This window comes from Pristiophorus japonicus, chromosome 3 (genome assembly GCF_044704955.1).
Source record: "Pristiophorus japonicus isolate sPriJap1 chromosome 3, sPriJap1.hap1, whole genome shotgun sequence".
Lineage (NCBI taxonomy): Eukaryota > Metazoa > Chordata > Chondrichthyes > Pristiophoridae > Pristiophorus > Pristiophorus japonicus.
Window position 1 is genome coordinate 106,295,960 of NC_091979.1, and position 18,241 is coordinate 106,314,200.

General features: G+C 46.6%; 1 protein-coding gene across 1 annotated transcript in view; it reads right to left on the reverse strand.

The window, feature by feature from the left end:
- Positions 1-425: 425 nt before the first annotated feature.
- LOC139257945 (ropporin-1-like) overlaps positions 426-18,241 on the reverse strand; it is a 42,660-nt gene continuing 24,844 nt past the window's right edge. The window contains exon 4 of the mRNA XM_070874691.1: positions 426-887. Within this exon, the coding sequence (XP_070730792.1) occupies positions 839-887 (49 nt within the window). The 3' untranslated portion in view covers positions 426-838. The remainder of the gene's footprint in view (positions 888-18,241) is intronic.

Sequence of the window (18,241 nt, forward strand, 5' to 3'; positions counted from 1 at the left end):
CATTCGAAGTAGCTTCCTCGTGACAAATGCATATTTTAAGGCATCATTAATTCTGCTTTTAGTGTGATATGGCAGACTCTCTGGCACCATTATCAGCTGTAACTTTTCTTTATATTCATCCTTCTCAAGTATCTTCAGCCTCTTCCCAAATGGCTCTTCATTTCCCTTCCCATCCGTAGGAGAAGTGGACAAAATTGCGGAAGGTGAGTAGAAAACAACATCTTGTTCCTTGGAATGCAAGTTGCAGAATGAGGTGCAGTGTATATTTGACACTTATCAGTGAGAGAGTATTTGGAAAGTCTGGGCAGCAAGCAGACAAGAGCTGCTTGGGATGTTGAAAGCCTTTGGGCGGCTTTAAAGTTTTGAGTTTACAATCACACACACTTACACAAAGCACATTACAGAAAATGTTTTATTGCTAGCTAATTTAACACAAAAACATTTTTTTTATAATTGCTGTTTAAAATTAATATAAGAAAACATTAATTGATGTTGAGCTTGATAGATTTTCCTGCCAATGCTGTGCTGACTATTATTTGATTAGGTATGCTCTTCAGGTAATAAGAAAACAGAACTGTTTGAATAAGCCAGTGAATTACTTTGTATGGATGTTAGGAGCTCCTATATAATATGTCAGTTATTGATACATAAACTCAGGTCTCAGAAAATACATTACCTCACTAGATTAAGAGGTTTATTGGTGTGTGCAAACTTAAGCAGCACTACTGACAAAGTAACTTCATTACCAAGAAGTGTTGTTTCTAAAGATGAAATGCATTTCACTGTTAATGTAACCTTCACATTTCTGAAGTTGCTGGATGATTTATTACTTGTGCAGTCAGCAGTTGGTGAAATCACTCACTCTGACAAGTCCATCGTTTTCAGCACTGTGGGTCACAAGAAAAAGATACAATAAAAATGAAGACAATATGGCAGTAAATAGTACTCCATAATTCTTTTTTAACGCAGTTTGTAAACAGGAGTCTTGATAGCTTCTTCAAAATCTTCCCTTATATAGAAATTAGTTTTGATGACTGGAGACACTGAACTTATAGTTTAAACATGATTATAAATATTATAAAATTCCAGTTATGTATGCATAAGCCAAATATTCCAAATCAACACAAAGGAAATTTGAACCTAACAATAGTCCAACTAGCATGCCAACAAACTGAGACTTCAAATGATATGAATAACCAGAGCTTATTTTCAAGGAGAGGCTCAATGTCAAGTGCATATATAAATAGACAATACCAGAGGAATCCACAACTACAACAGGATTCAATCTTTTACTCTTTAGCAAGACATAGGGGATAATTTTAATCGCCAAAAATGGGTGGGTCAGGTGAAATGTAAAAATTTAAAAAAATCTCAAACCCAGGACCAACCCGCCTCCAACCTGCCTACCTCCGGATTTAATGGATGTGAGACAGGGGGCGGACAGCCAACCCGCTCCCAGAAGGCAGGTTGCCTATTTAAATATAATGAGGTTGGGAGCCTCACATTTAACCTGTTTTACAGGTTTAACCCTGGCTGGCTGGGTTTCCCAGGCCTCGGGAAACCCAGCAGCTCAAGCGAGGTGAGGACAGCTTTGGAGAAAAGGTGTGTGCTATTACAGCGTGTGGGCCAGGAAGAGCAGGAGTGCTTCCTCCCAGCTCAACAAGCTACCAGCTTTCCAGCTATAGGACGCCCCAGCCCTGCTATTGGACCCTCCCCCCCCCCACCTCCAAAGACCCCCTGGGATCGGAGATCAGACCTCCCCCCACCATTCCCACTTACACAGCTGCAGGTACCCTTTCTGCTCTTGTGCCCTCCTCCAGTGTGCTCCTGACAGGGAGCAAAGCCTGTCAATCAGGCTGACTCCTGGGTGCGGATCCTGTTAAAACTCCACAGCATGCGGGAAAACTTACAGGTTTCCCAACCAAAACTCCGTCCAATCAATATCAGGGCCCAATGCTCAATGTTATTGGGGCTTGCAACACACTATAATTACTATTTTAGAACTGCCCATGGCAGCCTCATTGGGCGATACCAAATTTTTGCTCCAGAGTGAAAACAGGTCACTGCGCACAGTGATCATCATCGCCGGTGCAGCGGCGCGGGGAGCTACTCGTTAGCGCCTCCCCTAACTCCCGTGGAATTTCGTGGAGTTGGTAGTGGCCTCGCACTCTGTACAAGAAGTCGTTTGTGCTCCATTAGTGCCCCCGGGTGCTTAAGGGAGGTGCAAACGAAGCAAATTTCTCCCACTATGTGACTACCAGGTCCTACAGAAGATTCAGGACGAAGGTCATTGTACTTACTCAATGGTGGCCTTGGAGTTGAATAGTTCCTTGTGAATCTCATTATCACCCAGAAGAAATGAGGCCAATTCCAACTTTCCAGCATGCTATCCATAGGTGATGCAATTCCTCGATTAACCTCATGGAATTCTGCTTCACAAATGAACTGATGTTGAGCAGCCAAGAAAGTTTTTTTAAAATTTGTTCATAGGATGTGGGTGTCACTGGCAAGGCCAGCCGTTATTGCCCATTCCTAATTGCACTTGAGAAGGTGGTTGGCTGCCTTCTTGAACCGCTGCAGTATGTGGTGAAGGTACTCCCACAGTGCTATTGGGGGGGAGGGGGGAAGTTTCAGGATTTTGACCCAATGACAATGAAGTAATGGCAATATATTTCCAACTCAGGATGGTGTGTGACTTGGAGGAGAATTTGGAGGTGATGGTGTTCCCATACGTCTGCAGCCCTTGTCCTTCCAGGCGGTAAAGGTCATGGGGTTGGTCCCCAGGCTTGATGGTAATGGTAGAGTGAGGAATACGCAGCACCATGAGGTTACAGATTGTGATGGAATACAATTCTGCTACTGCTGATGGCCCACAATGCCTCATTGATGCACAGTTTTGAGCTGCTAGATCTGTTCTGATCTATCCCATTTAACAAGGTGGTTGTGCCACACAATGGCGGGTGTTATGTATGTATGTAAAACCTCACTAAAATGTAAGACTTGCCCCTAGGGGGCACACCTGTGGGAGACCTAAGGGTCACCTGTGCACCCTGGGGCAAGCAGGTATAAAAGGTGATTCACCGTGCTGCTTCCTCACTCTGGAGTCTGAATAAAGAGAACGAGGTCACAACAGTTTGAGCTTGCAATACAGTTCTGTGGATTTATTCTGAACATAACAAATTGGCGATGAGTAACGGATCACGAACTTTCACACGTTAATGGCTGCCGTTGGTATTCTTGAGAGATTTGTTGAGGGTGATGATTGGGAAGCCTTTGTTGAGTGCCTCGACCAGTACTTTGTGGCCAATGAATTGGACAAGGCTGAGATGGCGATCAAGTGCAGGGCGATTCTCCTCACCATATGTGGGTCATTGGTATATGGCCTCCTCAAAAATTTGCTGGCACCGGTCAAACCAACGGACAAGTCTTACACAGAGCTGTGTACGCTGGTTAAGGAACATCTCAAGCCACAGGAGAGCATCCTGATGGCCAGGTATCGCTTTTACACGCACCATCGCTCCAAGGGCCAGAACGTGGCGAGTTTTGTCGCCGACCTAAGATGCCTTGCGGGACGGTGCGGATTTGCCGGAATTGGGGGAAATGTTGTGGGACCTTTTTATGCTTGGAATTGGCCACGAGGTCATTCTTCGCAAACTGCTGTCTGCCGAATCCCTAGATCTGAGCAAGGCCATCACAATAGCCCAAGCTTTCACATCCATGAACGATAACACAAAACAGACATCTTCACAGAATCGAAGCTCACCGGCAAGCACTGTGCATAAAATATTGTTTTCAGCAGGCAGAACTGTACAGGGCAGGGCCCACATGACTGCAGAGGCCAGACCGAGGCCTAGAGTGACTCAGAGTCCACCATGGGGCATGACTGCGTATCCATTAGCACCATATTGGCGCTGCGAGGGCTGCCATAGAGCCCACCAATGTCGATTCAAGCCCTATGTGTGCAAGAGCTGTGGAACAATGGGGCACCTCCAGCGAATGTGCAAATGATCTCTGACTCACCATGTGGCAGAGTCAGGAGAGGACGACTGATCCAGCGAGGATCACGATGAACGAGCAGGAGAGGCAACTCAACCTGAGGAGGAAGAGGAAGTATATGGGATACACACCTTCACCACCAAAAGCCCTCCAATAATGTTAAAAGTTGAACTTAACGGCACTCCAGTCTCCATGGAACTAGACACAGGGGCTAGTCAATCAGTTATGAGCCAGAAGGCATTCGAGAAGCACAGCGACCCAAGCTGATCCCGATTCAGGCAAAGCTGTGCACCTACACCAAGAAACTGATACCAGTTATTGGTAGTGCGGACATAAGAGTATCCCATGAGGGAACAGTGCATGATTTGCCACTGTGGATTGTTTCAGGTGATGGGCCAACGCTGCTTGGTAGGAGGTGGATGGGGAAGAGTCAATGGAACTGGGAAGACTTCTGCGTACCTTCTTCGGCGAACGACGTCTCCCCTTCTCAAAGGCTGAGCAAACCCCCATCTTCAGATGAACCAGACATCGAAGTGCAGATCCATTTGCAGATCCCCGAGGCACATGCCGCTCTTCATGACCACGAGGAGGTAAAGTTCAACCAATCAGCGGTACAGGCGCAGTACCCACCACCTGAAGCCGATGACCTTTTTGCGACGATGGAAGAGGCTCCAGGTCGACCATGCAGAGTGGGACTCTGGCCGAACCGATCCAAAAGCGTCTCCTGGACGCCAGAGGCCAAATCCTTGGGGAAGAAGATTGCGGCAGTCGGCATCGTGGTCACGGACGAAGGTGCGTCCAGACCACGGGACCAGAGAGCGTCCAGACCACGGGATGTCACCGCTACGGAACGAAGGAATGTGTCGCCCAGCAAGGAAAATGACTGGGTTTGGGGCAAAGGTAAAGGGGCGGCCGCTGAGAAAGCCAAGATTCTACTGCATTCCATTAAGTTGTTTGCACTATGTAACCCATGTGAGCGGTCTTTTGCAGCCAATGATGTACCATTATATGAGGTCGGGGGTACCTTACAACAAGCCAAAGTAGCGGGCGAACACCAACCGGTCGTATATGTATCTGACAAAGTACTTGTAACAAGTAAGATGTTACCGCATGGGGTCGGGAGTGTTGTGCAGCAAGCAAAAGTAGCGGGCGAGCCCCAAACTAGTGAACATGTATCAAATAAGTTAACCAAGGCAGCAGCCTGTATTCACGGGACTAAAGAGACGTATCAAAGAGTGTCCCAATATGTGCTCGAGTCAGACAAGCTGCTCATCCCACAAGTTTGGGAGAGCAGAGGCACCACTATCGATGCGTTGTTTTGAGAATGTCTAACACTGTCTTGCGCACTGTAACATGATCCGCCACGGGCCAGCCACTGAGAACGGTACTAATGCCCTCCGTTGGCTACCGTTGCCCACCACCGGGGTGGAAATGGCGCAGCAAGCAGACCCACACGCGGTCATGGAAGTGCTAGAAAGCCAGGGGTCAACCATAACGGCCCCCCAGCGTAGGACCTAGGCCAGCCAGGATCCCACGTTACCGCCTGCCAAAGGTGAACTGTTATATGGGATGTGGCAACCTATTCGTTGCAGAGACGAAAGGCCCATCCCAACATTGCAAAGTAAGGCAGGGCGGCTACACACAGTCGGTCCGGGGCCCCCATACTATGGCCCAAGGTCCACGGGGAGCACTAGGCCTCCCGCCGCTACCGAAAGTCTCAAGGCCATTGCGGTCATCCTGGGCTTGCAAGACCTCAGGGTCAGCGACAATAGCCCGGAGCAGGCAGCCAGATCACTAAACTGAGCACCACGCGTGTCACGGTAGACTTCCTACAGACCCGGCTATCCCGGGTGCTACACAGTCACCAGACCTGTTGTGTATAATTGTTACAAGTTGCTCATAGCTCTTGGTGGTTGGCTTCTCCGGGGTTAGCAAGTCCCTGACGAGACCATAGATGGTAGGCCCACAACTGCTAAGCAGGATGGCCCTGCGTTTGTTCGGTAGTGTTGCCGGTGTGTCCCCATCCAGGTCGTTGGCTATAAAGAAGTGTTCCAATCTTTCTACAAAAGCATCCCAATTTTCCCCCTCTGTAAATTGCTGAAGGTTGCTGAGGTTAGACATGTTGAGCGTGTAGTTCGTGACCTCCCACCCTCGTCGCCAGTTGTGGCGTATGTAGGCACCTTTAGTTATGACTCCACGAGGCAGGGTATGATACTTAAACTGTGTAGACCTGTAGTCCTTTATTTGCAGCTCCTGAGTGACCACAACAAGCTGTGAGTTCCCTTTTACACTGGGTTACCTGCCGTGTGCAGGCAATCCCTCGGTCTCCAGCAGCAGCACCCTCTGGTGTACCGGTAAGATGTGTACAGTATAAGGGTACATTCAATGTGGCATAATAGTGTTACAGACATCACACAGTAAACAGGCATGCATACACAACAATACCGATTCACTCAAAACCGAGCCTTCCATGTGCCATCAGCCAGAATGCATCATAATTGCATGGCCTCTCCACGCGACATCAGAATAAGTGATGTAGACCATGTTCAGGGCCCCAGTTGGGCCGCTAGCACCGCATTAGCCAAGGTGGGGACTGGAGTGTATGTGATGAAAACAGAGCGTTTAACTGTGAAACCATGTACCAGGCTAACGAGTAAAGCATTTGGACAAGACCCAACTATGAACTACAGATAACCAGGAACCACTGGCTCCCAGCGACTCACTAACACAATCGACCTCGCCGTCAACCACGAGGATGAACCCACCACATCAGGACTTCAACCAAGGCGATCGACTGGGGACGCAGGGCGCCAGATCACCTCAACTTCAAATAATTGTACATAAGACTTTTGGGGGGAGTGATGTTATGTATGTATGTAAACTCTAGGGGGCACACCTGTGGGAGACCTAAAGGTCACCTATGCACCCTGGGGCAAGCAGGTATAAAAGATGATTCACCATGCTGCTTCTCCACTCTGGAGTCTGAATAAAGAGACCAAGGTCACAACAATTTGAGCTTGCAATACAGTCCTGTGAATTTATTCTGAACATAACAGTGGGTATCGTCAGTGTGAAGATATGAGTTCATCTCCACAAGAACTGTGCGGTGGTCACTCCTACCAATACTGTTATGGATAGATGCATCTGTAACAGGTAGATTGGTGAGGACGAGGTCAAGTAGGTTTTTCTCTCGTGTTGGTTCTCTCACCACCTGCTGCAGGCCCAGTCTGGCAGCTATGTCCTTCAGGACTCGGCCAGCTCAGTCACTAGTGGTGCTATCAAACCACTCTTGGTGATAGACACTGAAGTCCCCCCAACCAGAGTACGTTCTGTGCCCTTGCTACCCTCAGTGGTTCTTCTAAATGGTGTTCAACATGGAGGAGTACTGATTCATCAGCTGAGGGAGGACAGTAGGTGGTAATCAGCATGAGGTTTCCTTGCCCATGGTTGACCTGATGCCATTAGACTTCATGGAGCCCAGAGTCAATGTTGAAGACTTCCAGGGTCACTCCCTCTCAACTGTATACCATTGTGCCGCCACCCCTGGTGAGTCTGTCCTGCTGGTTTGACAGGACATACCCAGGGATGGTGATGGAGGAGTCTGGGACAGTGGCTGAAAGGTATGATTCTGTGAGTATAACTATGTCAGGATGTTGCTTAACTAGTCTGTGTGACAGGTCTCCCACTTTTGGCATAAGTTCCCAGATGTTACTGAGGAGGACTTTGCAGGGTTAACTGGGCTGTGTGTACCGTTGTCGTGTCAGGTGTCTAGGTCGATGCCGAGTGGTTCGTCTGGTTTTATTCTTAGTATACTTCTTTATAGTGGTTTGGTATAAATGAGTAGCATGCTAGTCCATTTCAGAGGGCAGTTAAGAGTCAACCACATTGCTGGAGTCACATATAGGCCAGACCAGGTAAGAACAGCAAACTTCCTTCCCTAAAGGACATTATTGAACCAGATGGGTTTTTACAACAATCTGGTTTATAGTCACCATTACTGATACTAGCTTTTTATTCCAGATTTATTTCATTAACTGAATTTAAATTCCCCAGCTGTCATGGTGGGAATTGTACTCATGTCTCCGGATCATTCATCCAGACCTCTGGATTACTAGTCCAGGAACATAATCACGGTGCTACTGTACCCAATTTTATGCCAAAAAATATCTTTCATGTCCCGGGTGTTAATGTTAAGACATTAACTACAGGGGTAATATTAATCGAACCTGTCTGGTGGGAATGGGCTGGGTTTGAGTTGGATGCCCATTTTATATCTTGCTCGATTGACATTCCACTGACTTCAAAAGTGGTGTACGACCCATTAAGATATAGGGGGTACATTTTAACCTAGCCCGCTCCTGCCGGGTGGGCTAGGTTAAAATGTACCCCCTATATCTTAACATAGTAAGCTGTCTACTGGAAAGCCCTTTACTAATAGTTCTTGTATGTTAAAACAGCAGAGGTTCATGTTGTGGTGTTCAACTAAAACTTACTTTTAGCGCCATGAAAAAGTTTGCATCTCCCGCCCAGACATTCCTCAGAAGTGGTCAAAGAGCTGACGGGGTGATAAATCAGCCATTACACACCAGAGCTGGTGGGGGTGGGGTGGGGGGGGGCGATAACAAAAGTTTGGTTGGTACATTTTGCGGACTCATTGCGCATGGGCGGAATTCCAAATCAAATCCCGGGAAAAGCTGGGTCTTAAATGCACCCATTAAAGTTTTCAATATCACTTGTTTTCAGCCTGTACTGTCATGTCTGTCTGCTGTTGCAAACTCGGAGGCTCATGTAGCGTGCTCTGTGTAAACGTTGCACTGACTGTGACCTCCGAGAGATACGCTTCCTCATCCCTTATATAGCCACCAGTTAACGACTCTGCAAGCCTGTACCGACTGTTTTTCCAGACGCTGTTATTGGCGGGCTTTCAATGAGGTGCACGGACTGAATTTAGCGACTGGGGCACAAGCGTGTGTGTTGCATCAGGAATACATCGTGGCCGGAGTGATCGTCAGCAGCCAGGCGCTAACGGTTTGTGGCCCTGGTGAACCTCTAACGAATTTTCCGATGGGGCGCTAAAAGCTGCGCACCCAGTCGCTAAGCTCTAAGCTCTAACGCTCGCATTAGCACCCCCAATGGGCGCTAACTGAGGCTATGGACAGCCCTTGGTATTCTGCTATGTTACGTTCCCTCAGTTTTGCTGAGGCTGAATATGATTTATTACGTTTTAATTAGTCTTCCATTGCTCTTCAGTTTAGTTCTTTGGGAGACTCTCCTCTTGTGCTTTAGTTCAGGAAGAGTGTTTTGAAGTCGAATCCAATTTCAACCCTTGGCATTTTAGTCTGGTTCTTTGAATGAGTATATCCTTCTTTTAGTACTCTCAATTTGTGCGACTGTAATTGGAGAGTTAATGGGTTTCTGGAACTAGTTATGGAACAGCTACCTGGTTTGCATAATGATCAAACTGACCTTCATCCTTATACTTTGTTCTTACATAAGTTTGTGTTTCAATCCATATTGAACAGGAAAATAATTCCATTCTTTTATCTACCACCTCAGCTTTCTGAAGTGGAATCCTACCGGGAGCAGCGGCAGTCGAGGAGGCCAGCTGGTGCAGGGGCAGAAGCTAAACAAGGAAGTAGAAAGAAATCGAAGGGTGATGTCACAGCCAAACGGGTAAGTGATTGGCTGGTGGATTGGTGAATATTTATTTTTTTTTTCTTTTTATTTCCTTATCAGTCAGTAACCTTTGACATTGTTGCCAAATTAAGTTAATCTAAGGGTTAAGTCATGGCAGGAGAGGCCAGACCCATGTCATGCTCCTCCTGTGCTACGTGGGAAGCCAGGGACGCTTTCAGTGTCCCTGACAACTACATGTGCAGGAAGTGTACCCTGCTGCAGCTCCTGACAGACCGCATTGCAGTACTGGAGCTGCGCATGGAGTCACTCTGGAGCATGCGCGATGCTGAGGATGTCATGAATAGCACGTTTAGTGAGTTGGTCACACCGCAGGTAAAGGTTACTTAGACAGATAAGGAATGGGTAACCATCAGGCAGAACAGTGGAAGGAAGGTAGTGCAGGGGTCCTCTGCGGTCATCCCCCTCCAAAACAGATACACCGCCTTGGGTGCTGTTGGGGGGAAATGACTCATCAGGGGAGGGCAGCAGCAGCCAAGTTCATGGCACCATGGGTGGCTCTGCTGCACAAGAGGGCAGGAAGAAGAGTGGGAGAGTTATAGTGGTAGGGGATTCTATTGTAAGCGGAATAGATAGGCGTTTCTGCGGCCGCAATCGAGACTCCAGGATGGTATGTTGCCTCCCTGGTGCAAGGGTCAAGGATGTCTCGGAGTGGCTGCAGGACATTTTGGAGGGGGAGGGTGACCAACCAGTTGTTGTGGTGCATATAGGTACCAACAATATCGGTAAAAGACGGGAGGATGTCCTACAAGCTGAATTTAGGGAGCTAGGAGTTAAATTAAAAAGCAGGACCTCAAAGGTAGTAATCTCAGGATTGCTACCAGTGCCATGTGCTAGTCAGAGTAGGAATTGCAGGATAGCTAAGATGAATATGTGGCTTGAGGAGTGGTGCAGGAGGGAGGGATTCAAATTCCTGGGACATTGAAACCATTTCTGGGGGAGGTGGGACCAGTACAAACTGGATGGTCTGCACCTGCGCAGAACCAGAACCAATGTCCTAGGGGAAGTGTTTTCTACTGCTTTTGGGGAGGGATTAAACTAATATGGCAAGGGGATGGGAACCTATGCAGGAAGACAGAGGGAAGCAAAATGGGGGCAGAAGCAAAAGATAGAAAGAATAAAAGTAAGAGTGGAGGGCAGAGAAACCCAAGGCAAAAATCAAAAAGGGCCACATTACAGCAAAAGTCTAAAGGGACACAGTGTGTTAAAAAGACAAGCCTCAATGCGAGGAGTATTCGTAATAAGGTGGACGAATTAACTGCGCAGGCAGCTATTAACGAATATGATATAATTGGGATTATGGAGACATGGCTCCAGGGTGACCAAGGCTGGGAACTCAACATCCAGGGGTATTCAACATTCATGAAGGATAGACAGAAAGGAAAACGAGGTGGTGTAGCATTGCTGGTTAAAGAGGAAATTAACGCAATAGTAAGGAAGGACATTAGCTTGGATAATGTGGAATCTGTATGAGTAGAGCTGTGGAATACCAAAGGGCAGAAAACGCTAGTGGGAATTGTGTACAGACCACAAAACAGTAGTAGTGATGTTGGAGACAGCATCAAACAAGAAATTAGTGATGCGTGCAATAAAGGTACAGCAGTTATTATGGACGACTTCAATCTACATATAGATTGGGTGAACCAAACTGGTAGCAGTACGGTGGAGGAGGATTTCCTAGGGTGTATTAGGGATGGTTTTTCAGACCAATATGTCGAGGAACCAACTAGAGGGCTGGCCATCCTAGACTGGGTGATGTGTAATGAGAAAGGACTAATTAGCAATCTTGTTGTGCGAGGCCCCTTGGGGAAGAGTGACCATAATATGGTACAATCCTTCACTAAGATGGAGAGTGACACAGTTAATTCAGAGACTAGGGTCCTGAACTGAAGGAAAGGTAACTTCGATGGTACGAGATGTGAATTGGCTAAAATAGACTGGCGAATGAGACTTAAAGGGTTTGCGGTGGATAGGCAATGGCAAACATTTAAAGATCACATGGATGAACTTCAACAATTATACATCCCTGTCTGGAGTAAAAATAAAACAGGGAAGGTGGCTCAACCGTGGCTAACAAGGGAAATTAGGGATAGTGTCAAGTCCAAGGAAGAGGCATATAAATTGGCCAGAAAAAGCAGCAAACCTGAGGACTACGAGACATTTAGAATTCAGCAGAGGATTTAATTAGGAGGGGGGAAATAGAATATGAGAGGAAGCTTGCTGGGAACATAAAAACTGACTGGAGAAGCTTCTATAGATATGTGAAGAGAAAAAGATTAGTGAAGACAAACGTAGGTCCCTTGCAGTCAGAATCAGGTGAATTTATAATGGGGCACAAAGAAATGGCAGACCAATTGAACAAATACTTTGGATCTGTCTTCACGAAGGAAGACACAAATAACCTTCCGGAAATACTAGGAGACCGAGGGTCTAGCGAGAAGGAGGAACTGAAGGAAATCCTTATTAGTCAGGAAATTATTTCAGGGAAATTGATGGGATTGAAGGCCGATAAATCCCCAGGGGCTGATAGTCTGCATCCCAGAATACTTAAGGAAGTAGCCCTAGTAATAGTGGAGGCATTGGTGATCATTTTCCAACAGTCTATCAACTCTGGATCAGTTCCTATGGACTGGAGAGTAGCTAATGTAACACCACTTTTTAAAAAAGGAGGGAGAGAGAAAACGGGGAATTATAGATCGGTTAGCCTAACAGCAGTAGTGGGGAAAATGTTGGAATCAATTATTAAAGATGAAATAGCAATGCATTTGGAACGCAGTGACAGGATCGGTCCAAGTCGGCATGGATTTATGAAAGGGAAATCATGCTTGACAAATCTTCTAGAATATTTTGAGGATGTAACTAGTAGAGTGCACAAGGGAGAACCAGTGGATGTGGTGTATTTGGTCTTTCAAAAAGCTTTTGACACGGTCCCACACAAGACATTGGTGTGCAAAATTAAAGCACATGGTATTGGGGGTAATGTGGATAGAGAAGTGGTTGGCAGACTGGAAACAGAGAGTCAGGATAAACGGGTCCTTTTCAGAATGACCGGCAGTGACTAGCAGGGCTCAGTGCTGGGACCGCAGCTATTTACAATATACATCAATGATTTAGATGAAGGAATTGAGTGTAATATCTCTAAGTTTGCAGATGACACTAAGCTGGGTGGCGGTGTGAGCTGTGAGGAGGATGCTAAGAAGCTGCAGGGTGACTTGGACAGATTAGGTGAGTGGGAAAATGCATGGCAGATGCAGTATAATGTGGATAAATGTGAGGTGGCAAAAACATGAAGGCAGAATATTATCTGAATGGCGGCAGATTAGGAAAAGGGGAGGTGCAACGAGACCTGGGTGTCATGGTACATCAGTCATTGAAGGTTGGCATGCAGATACAGCAGGCGGTGAAGAAGGCAAATGGCATGTTGGCCTTTGTAGCTCGGGGATTTCAGTATCGGAGCAGGGAGGTCTTACTGCAGCTGTACAGGGCCTTGGTGAGGCCTCACCTGGAATATTGTGTTCAGTTTTGGTTTCCTAATCTGAGGAAGGATGTTCTTGCTATTGAGGGAGTGCAGTGAAGGTTCACCAGACTGATTCCCGGGATGGCAGGACTAACATATGAGGAGGGACTGGATCGACTGGGCCTGTATTCACTGGAGTTTAGAAGAATGAGAGGGGATCTCATAGAAACATATAAAATTCTGACGGGACTGGACAGGTTAGATGCAGGAAGAATGTTCCCAATGTTGGGGGTGTCCAGTATCAGGGGTCACAATCTAAGGATAAGGGGTAAACCATTTAGGACCGAGATGAGGAGAAACTTCTTCACTCAGAGAGTTGTTAACCTGTGGAATTCCCTACGGCAGAGAGTTGTTGATGCCAGTTCATTGGATATATTCAAGAGCGAGTTAGATATGGCTCTTATGGCTAAAGGGATCAAGGGGTATGGAGAGAAAGCAGGAAAAGGGTACTGAGGTGAATGATCAGCCATGATCTTATTGAATGTGGTACAGGCTCGAAGGGCCGAATGGCCTACTCCTGCACCTATTTTCTATGTTTCTCTGTTTCTATGTTTCTACCTCCACTAATGAATTGTCTCTAAAATGTTGTTTTTTCTAATATGTACAATACCAAATCTTTAAATAACCCTTGTCAGTTCTTTGTAGTATATGATGATAAGGAGGGCTGTGTCTAAAACAAATTCAGCAAAGTAAATGGTTGAATGCATTCATCATTACTACCACGTGGCATGTAAAATATCTTCTGGCTCAATTAAAAGTCCTTCTAATGGGCCTACCAGGGCCACCTGGGTGAATCTTAAATGATTCTCGATGCAGAGTATTTGTAAAGCAACTTTGTAGTGCAACCCACAAATCTTTAAAAAGAACCATTTATTTGGATGTGACTGTCAAAAAGAATTGGTCATTCTGACTGTGGGTGTTCCATTAAAGATCAAAGGGCTTTCTTCATTCTCCTGAACCACAGTCTCCAGAAATTATCAATCGTTAATGAAAAAAGGTTGCCTACCTCTAAAGCAAGGTCCCACTGTACACTCTCATTCCCTCTCTTTTCAGGAGGACACCTTTTGTTCCTTACCTGTGTCATATTTGTATACTCTGTGTATATACTATGCTGGTACCACTATAAGGTGCAACTGTGGGAGGCCCGGGCAGGAGCTGTATAAAAGGCTGGTCACCACGCGGTGCAGCACTCTGCAGACAATAAAGAGACTAAGGTCACAGCAGTTCAAACACAGCACTAGGCCTCGTGGAGTAATTCTACAGATAAGTCGAGACATATCAAATGGCGATGAGTACAGATCTCGGACTTACACGCAGACACGGCTGCCGTTGGTAGTTTAGAAAAGTTTACAGAGGGTGAAGCCTTTACTCGGGTTTCGCTGGCTAGGCATCGCTTCTGCGCACACCGCCACACCGAGGGCCAGGATTTAGCGGAATCTGTCGCAGACCTACTAAGGCTTGCGGAACTGTGAGAATTTAGCGAACTGCTCAACAATGTGTTGCGGAACATTTTCGCAACGGGACGGGACGTGAAACGGACCATCACCTTAAGCCAGGCATTCACGACCTCAATGTTGGGATTCTCCCAGAATCAAAATTCACTGACAAGTACGATGCAGAGAATAATTGTTGGTCAAAGGATTATTCCAACTCGGAGTCCGCCAAGGGGTGTAAATGTGAATCGCTTAACATGTTGGCGTTGCAGGGCCCGTCTGTGTCGATTCAGACACTGTGTGAAAAGGCTGCGGCCAAAAGGGCCACCCACAGCGAATGTGCAGAAGAACTGCACTCAAAATGTGGCAGAGGAGTTGGCAGGAGGTTTCCGATTCAGCAAGGATTATAACGTACAAGCTAAAGAGGCGACTCAGCCCGAGGAAGCAATGCACGGGGTGCACATCTTCATTACCAAAAGTCTCCCCATGATGATGAAAGTCAAGATAAATAGCATTCCTGTTTCCATAGAGTTGGACACGGGACAGAGTCAGTCACTTATGAGCCAGAAGGCACTTCAGAGGCTGTGGGGCAACAAAGAACAAAGACCCAAGCTGAGCCCGATTCAGACAAAGCTGTGCACTTACACCAAGGAACTGATCCCAGTTATTGGCAGAGCGAACGTAAAAGTATCCTATGATGAAGAGATACACGACTTGCCACTGTGGGTTGTACCAGGCGACGGGCCACTGCTGCTTGGCAGAAGCTGGATGGGGAAGATTTGATGGAACTGGGAAGACGTCAAAGCACTATCTTCAGTGGACAATGCTTCCTGTGCTCAAGTGTTGAGCAAGTTCCCATCCCTATTTGAACCAGGCATTGGCAACTTCACAGGCAGCAAAGTGCAGATCCACTTGGTCCCCAAGGCACGGCCTGTTCATCACAAGACTCGAATGGTCCCTTACATGATGAGGGAGAAAGTGGGGATCGAACTGGACAGGCTTCAACGCGAGGGAATCATATCACCAGTCGAATTCAACGAGTGAGCCAGCCCGATTGTTCCGGTACTAAAGAGCGATGGCGCGGTCAGAATCTACGGCGACTACAAGGTAACGATCAACTGAGTTTCATTACAGGACCAGTACCCGCTATCCAAAGCCGATGATCTCTTTGCAACATTAGCAGGGGGAAAGGCGTTCACCAAGCTCCGCTTACATGACCCAGGAGCTGGCTGAGTTGTTGAAAAACTTAACATGCATTAACACACACAAGGGACTGTTTCTGTACCACAGGTGCCCACTCGGGATCCGCTCGACTGCAGCCATCTTCCAAAGGAACCTGGAGAGTCTGTTGAAATCGGTTCCATGCACCGTTGTATTTCAGGATGACATCCTAATCACTGGTCGTGACACCACCGAACACCTGCACAACCTGCAAGAGGTTTTAAGTCGACTAAACGGAGTCGGACTCCGGCTGAAACGATCCAAGTGGGTCTTCCTGGTGCCAGAGGTAGAATTCCTGGGGAGGAAGATTGCGACAGACGGCATCAGGCCTACGGACTCGAAGACAGAGGCCATCAAGAATGCACCCAGACCACAAAATGTAACGGAGCTATGCTCGTTCCTGGGACTCCTCAACTATTTCGGTAACTTTCTTCCAGGGTTGAGCACTTTGCTCGAACTGTTGCACAAGTTGCTACGCAAGGGAGACGACTGGGTTTGGGATCAAAATCAAGAGGCTGCCTTCAAAAAGGCCAGAAGCTTGCTGTGTTCGAACAAATTGCTTGTATTGTATGACCCAGGTAAACATCTAGTTTTAGCATGTGACGTGTCATTGTACAGTGTCGGGTGTGTTTTACACCAAGCAAATTTAGCAGGCAAACTCCAACTGGTTGCATATGCATCTAGAAGTCTATCCAATGCCGAAAGAGCCAACAGTATGGTCGAGAAGGAGGCTTTGGCCTGTGTCTATGGGGTAAAAAAAATGCACCAGTATTTATTCGGACTCAAGTTCGAGTTAGAAACTGACCACAAACCCCTAATCTCACTGTTTTCGGAAAGCAAAAGCATAAACACCAATGCTTCGTTGCGAATCTAAAGATGGGTACTAACCCTGTCAGCCTACGATTATACGATCCGCCACAGGCCAGGCACTGAGAACTGCGCCAATGCCCTCAGCCGGCTACCGTTGCCCACCACCGGGGTGGAAGTGGCACAGCCCGCAGACCTGTGCCTGGTCATGGACGTCTTCAAAAGTTAAGGGTCACCCAGATCAGGACCTGGACCAACCAGGACCCTGTGGTATCTCTTGTAAAAAGTTGCGTCCTCAATGAGGGCTGGTCAGCGGTCCCAAGAGAAATGTAAGATGAGATAAAGCCGTTTCACCGTCATAAAAATGAAATGTCCATCCAATTGGAATGCCTCTTATGGGACAACCGCGTCGTCCTGCCAAAAAAAGGCAGGGCAACCTTCATACGTGACCTACACAGTGCCCACCCAGGCATACTCATGATGAAGGCTATTGCCAGGTCCCACGTCTGATGGCCAGGCATTGACTACAGTGGGATGAGGGCAGAGTTGGCTAAAGTAGACTGGGAACACAGACTAAACGGTGGCACAATTGAGGAACAGTGGAGGACTTTTAAGGAGCTCTTTCATAGTGCTCAACAAAAATATAGTGAAAAAGAAGGGCGGAAAGAGAAGGGATAACCAGCCGTGGATAACCAAGAAAATAAAGGAGAGTATCAAATTAAAAACCAATGCATGTAAGGTGGTCAAGGTTAGTGGGAAACTAGAAGATTGAGAAAATTTTAAACGACAGCAAAGAATGACTAAGAAAGCAATAAAGAAAGGAAAGATAGATTACGAAAGTAAACTTGCACAAAACAAAGACAGATAGTAAAAGCTTTTACCGATATATAAAACGGAAAAGAGTGACTAAAGTAAATGTTGGTCCCTTAGAAGATGAGAAGGGGGATTTAATAATGGGAAATGTGGAAATGGCTAAGACCTTAAACAATTATTTTGCTTCGGTCTTCACAGTGGAAGACACAAAAACCATGCCAAAAATTGCTGGTCACGGGAATGTGGGAAGGGAGGACCTTGAGACAATCACTATCACTAGGGGGGTAGTGCTGGACAGGCTAATGGGACTCAAGGTAGACAAGTCCCCTGGTCCTGATCAAATGCATCCCAGGGTATTAAAAGAGATGGCGGAAGTAATAGCAGATGCATTCGTTATAATCTACCAGAATTCTCTGGACTATGGGGAGGTACCATCGGATTGGAAAGCAGCTAATGTAACGCCTCTGTTTTTAAAAAAAGGTGGCAGACAAAAGGCAGGTAACTATAGGCCGGTTAGTTTAACATCTGTAGTAGGGAAAATGCTTGAAGCTATCATTAAGGAAGAAATAGCGTGACATCTAGATAGGAATAGTGCAATCAAGCAGACGCAACATGGATTCATGAAGGGGAAATCATGTTTAACTAATTTACTGGAATTCTTTGAGGATATAACGAGCATGGTGGATAGAGGTGTACCGATGGATGTGGTGTATTTGGATTTCCAGAAGGCATTCGATAAGGTGCCACACAAAAGGTTACT